This window comes from Euleptes europaea, chromosome 5, assembly GCF_029931775.1.
Source record: "Euleptes europaea isolate rEulEur1 chromosome 5, rEulEur1.hap1, whole genome shotgun sequence".
Classification (NCBI taxonomy): Eukaryota; Metazoa; Chordata; class Lepidosauria; order Squamata; family Sphaerodactylidae; genus Euleptes; species Euleptes europaea.
The window spans coordinates 7,892,629-7,897,465 of NC_079316.1; the positions used below are offsets into that span (position 1 = coordinate 7,892,629).

Below are 4,837 nucleotides of genomic sequence, written 5' to 3' on the forward strand. Positions count from 1 at the left end.
AGTGGACATATTCATGGAGGAGAGGGGTATTCATGGCTGTTAGTTAGAATGGCTACTAGGTATGCCTAGTCATACCTATTCTCTCCAGGATCACAGAAGCATGCCTATTAGTTTGGGTGCGGTGGAACACAGGCAGGATGGTGCTGCTGCGCTCGTCTTGTTTGTGGGCTTCCTAAAGGTACCTGGTTGGCCACCGTGGGAACAGACTGCTGGACTTGATGGGCCTGGGTCTGATCCAGCAGGGCTTTTCTTATGTTCTCAAGCTCATGCCTATTATCTCCAGTATCAGAGGAGAATACCTATTCTATTCGGTGCTGTAAAACACAGGCAGGATGGCGCTGCTGCAGTCGCCATGTTTGTGGGCTTCCTGGAGGCACCTGGTTGGCTGCCGTGAGAACAGACTGCTGGACTTGATGGGCCTTGGTCTGACCCAGCATGGCTTCTCTTATGTTCTTATGGAGGATGGGGCCATCCATGGCTACTAGTCCAAATGGATTCTAGCCATAATGCATCCCTATTCTCTCCAGGACCAGAGGAGCAGGCCTATTCTATGAGGTGCTGTGAAACACAGGCAGGATGCTGCTGCAGTCGCCTTGTTTGTGGGATTCCTAGAGGCACCTGGTTGGCCACTGTGTGAACAGACTACTGGACTTGATGGGCCTGATCCAGCAGGGCTTGTCTTATGTTCTTACGCTCATGCCTATTCCCTCCAGGACCAGAGGAGCAGGCCTATTCTATGAGGTGCTGTGAAACACAGGCAGGAGGCTGCTGCAGTCGCCTTGTTTGTGGGCTTCCTAGAGGCACCTGTGTGAACACACTGCTGGACTTGATGGCCCTTGGTCTGATCCAGCAGGGCTTTTCTTATGTTCTGATGAGGTAGGTGGGGCTAAGAGAGGTCTAAGAGAACGGTGACTAGCCCAAGGTCACCCAGCTGGTCTTCCGTGTAGGAGCGGGGAACCAAACCCAGATCACCCGGTTGGCCTCCCCATGGGGAGGAGCGGGAAATCCAGATCTGAGCCCCCCCCCCCAGCTCCAAGCCCCCCCCCCGCTCTTAACCCCACCCCCCCGGGCGCGCCGCGCACTCACCGCCGCTAGGTGTCGCCCCGGGGCCGCCCCCGACGGCTCAGCATCCCAGGCCGCTCATGGCGCCGATGCGGTCCAGCTTGAGGCCGAAGCAGCCCTTGGGGAGCCCCTTCTTGGGGAAGCCCTTCAGGCGCCGCGACCCTCCTCCTCCTCCTCCTCCTCCTCCTCCTCCTCCGCCGGCGTGGTGCTCGGGGTGGGCGAGGCGCGGCCAGCCCCCCCGCGCCTGCTTGGTGTCGGTGCGCAGGTCGCGCAGCAGCCGCGAGGAAGCGCCGCCTTTGCCCCGCGGCGGCGAGGCGCCCGCCTTGCCGCCGCGCCCCGCCGCCGGCCCCGACGACGCGGCCAGCAGCTCCGCCAGTTCGCGGCCCAGCGCCGCCGCGCTCCCCGAGGGGCCCTGCCGGGGAGAAGCCTGCCGGGGGAGAGGAGAGACGCGTTAAGCCGGCGAATGGGGGAGAGAGGCGGCCACCCCCACCCCACCCCCCAGCCCGCCCCGTCCAGCGGGACTTTGGAGAGGAGGGGGACCCCCTGCCCGCCCCGTCCAGCGGGACTTTGGAGGGACCCACCCCCCTGCTCCTTGCGTCCAGCGGGACTTTGAAGAGCCGGGACCCCCGCCCTCCCCCTCCAGCGGGACTGTGAAGAGCCAGGACCTCCGCCCGCCCCGTCCAGCGGGACTTTGGAGGGACCCACCCCCCTGCTCCTTCCGTCCAGCGGGACTTTGAAGAGCCGGGACCCCCGCCCGCCCCGTCCAGCGGGACTTTGGAGAGGAGGGGGACCCCCTGCCCGCCCCGTCCAGCGAGACTTTGGAGGGACCCACCCCCCTGCTCCACCCGTCCAGCGGGACTTTGAAGAGCCGGGACCCCCGCCCGCCCCGTCCAGCGGGACTTTGGAGAGGAGGGGGACCCCCTGCCCGCCCCGTCCAGCGAGACTTTGGAGGGACCCACCCCCCTGTTCCTTCCGTCCAGCGGTACTTTGAAGAGCCGGGACCCCCGCCCGCCCCGTCCAGCGGGACTTTGGAGGGACCCACCCCCCTGCTCCTTGCGTCCAGCGGGACTTTGAAGAGCCGGGACCCCCGCCCTCCCCCTCCAGCGGGACTGTGAAGAGCCAGGACCTCCGCCCGCCCCGTCCAGCGGGACTTTGGAGGGACCCACCCCTCTGCTCCTTCCGTCCAGCGGGACTTTGAAGAGCCGGGACCCCCGCCCGCCCCGTCCAGCGGGAATTTGGAGGGGAAAACACCCCGCTCCGTCCAGCGGGACTTTGAAGAGCCGGGACCCCCCCCCCTTCCCGGCCCCGGTCCAGAGGGACTTTGGAGGGACCCCCGCTCCGTCCAGCGGGACTTTGAAGAGCCAGGACCCCCCTGCCCGCCAAGGTCCAGAGGGACTTTGGAGGGACCCCCGCTCCGTCCAGCAGGACTTTGAAGAGCCAGGAACCCCGCCCGCCCCCTCCAGCGGGACTGTGAAAAGCCAGGACCTCCGCCCGCCCCGACCAAGGGGACTTTGGAGGGACCCTCCCTGCCCGCTCTGTCCAGCGGGACTTTGAAGAGGCGGGAACCCCCCCTGCGCGCCCATCCTGCGCGACTTCGGAGAGGCGGCGAGGGACACCCCCCCTTCCAGCGGGATTTTGGAGGGACCCCCCCCCCTGCCCGGTCCCTCCAGAGGAACTTTGAAGAGCCGGGATCTGGGGGATTTTGGAGGGACCCCCCCCCCTGCCCGCTCCCTCCAGCGGGACTTTGGAGAGGCGGAAACACCCCCCACTCCAGCGGGACTTTGCAATGGGCATGGCCACCTCCAGGAAAGCCGAAAGCTCCGCGTCTTTGGGGGGGGGGTTCGCCGGGATCGCCCTCCCCAAACTCTGTTCTTCCCCCTTCGGATGGAAAAATAAGGCTGGTGGGGTGTGTGTGAAATGGGGGCTTCCGTCCCCGCAAAAAGACCTCTTAGGAATCTTCTCCTGTGGGGGGGGGGGCGCAGAATGCCCAAGTATACCCTCTTGTGAGGGTAGTGATGGGATGTGGTTGGAGAAAGGAGATGTAAAATGAGGGGTTTTTTGGGGGGGGGCTTTTGTCAGGAGTAACCCCCCTCCCATCCTCATGCCTTTTGCTGTCTCCTCGGAGTTGGAATGGGGGGGATCCCACCAGAACATGGTTCTCCGACCCTTCTCTCTCTCTCCGCTCAGGACCCCCCCCCACTGTCCCCTGATCTCTGCGGGGACCCCCCCCCCCTTCGCTGGTATTCTCTATAGGCCCGCAGACCCCAGGGATTTGGAGCGCAAACTACGGGAGGGTCTCCCGGTTCTTCATCCGTTGGACCGCCCCGTCTGGCTGCGCTTTGGGGGCTTGAAACTCTGCTGCCGCGGGGGGGGAAGAGGCCCCCAATTGAGGCTGGGGGCGCATTTCCGAGGGGACGGGGCGCAGAAGCCCCCCGCCGGCAGAGCTTGGCCGGCTCAGCACCACCGAGGGGTGGAGAGCAGCCGGCGGCAGCTGCGGGGCCGGATTCTTCGTCTCCTGGGGTGGGGGGTTGGTGGAGAGAGGGGATTCTGAGATTTCCCCCCCCCAAGAAGGGACCGGGGGTGGCTCCCACCTAGACCGCGCCCCGTCGGGTGTGGGGAAACAGGGGGCTCAAAGGGAAGAGGGACGGCGCTCTGGATTCACGTTGCCCAGCCAAAGCGCACCCCGTCGATCCGGTCTAAGGAATCCGGGGTGGCTGCTCCCCCCTGCATTTTTACACTCTCTAACTTCTATTAGAACCCCCCCCCCAAAAAAAACTCACCCCAGCCTGCGCTACCCCGCTGGTCAAAGCGGGGCATTTAATCCGAATTAAGTGCCTTTGCCGCTCTCTAGATGCACATTTTCCTGATCCGCATTCTCCAAACTCTGCATGGGGAGGGCTGATTTTTTTTTTTTTATGCCTGGGAGGTTTTGCCTTGGAGTTGCCGCTGTCTGGCTGTCTAGTCCAAATTCTCAAAACTCAAAAAAGAAGCCCCCGTCCCCCCCGTGCAGAGTTTTGAGAATCCGGATGGGGAAAATGTGCGCCTGGAGAGCGGCAGATCCAAGGCAAAACCTCCCAGGCGTCAACGGGCAAAAGTTTGGAGAATTCGGATTTGAGTGCTGGGAAATGCGGCTGGGGGAAAGGGGCATCCCGAGAGTGGCCGATCCAAGGCAAAACCTCCCAGGGCCGCGAGTCCCCTGCTTCTCCCCCTCTCCCTAGGCGGGGTCCCCTCTGACCGCCTCTCCCTTCGCCGCCCCCTCCCCAAGCCCCGTCGGAGCGTCCCCCGCGCCCCGCGCCCTGCCCCGCGCCCCCCCAGGCCCCTCCGCCTTACCTTGGACGGGTGCTGGGGGGCCGGCTGCGCCTCCAGGGCCAGCAGGGCGACGAGGAGGCCGCCAGCCACGACGTGCGAGAGGTACATCCCGGGAGGGGGCGGCCGAGCAGGGAGGGCGGCTGCCGGCGCAGGGGGAGCCCTCGACGGCCGGAGCTCGGCGCGGTCCGAGCGCAGCGCTTCAGCGGCCCGAGCGCGTCTCTCTTCCGACGGCTGGAGCCGTTTGCGGCGCCGGGAGCGCCCTCGCCTCTTTATAAGCGGCCGGCCGCTGATGTCATCCTCCTCTCCCCCCCCCTGCTCTCGGGGTGGGGGGGGAGAGAAGCCACCCAGCCGGTTGCCGGCTCCTGCCTTCTGGCTGGAGGGGGAGTCCGCCGCCGTCTGGGGAGGTCCGGGACAGAGAGTTGGGACCACCAGGGTCATCTAGTCCAGCCCCCTGCACAAGGCAGGA

At 65.3% G+C, this 4,837-nt stretch overlaps 1 protein-coding gene across 1 annotated transcript; it reads right to left on the bottom strand.

The window, feature by feature from the left end:
- Window positions 1–1,123: 1,123 nt before the first annotated feature.
- NPPC (natriuretic peptide C) lies at window positions 1,124–4,503 on the bottom strand. The gene is made up of 2 exons (XM_056850199.1): window positions 4,393–4,503; window positions 1,124–1,489 (listed from the first exon to the last, which is right to left on the bottom strand). Exons 1-2 carry the CDS (start codon window positions 4,477–4,479, stop codon window positions 1,124–1,126), a joined length of 453 nt encoding a protein of 150 aa, XP_056706177.1. The 5' UTR covers window positions 4,480–4,503.
- Window positions 4,504–4,837: the final 334 nt, after the last annotated feature.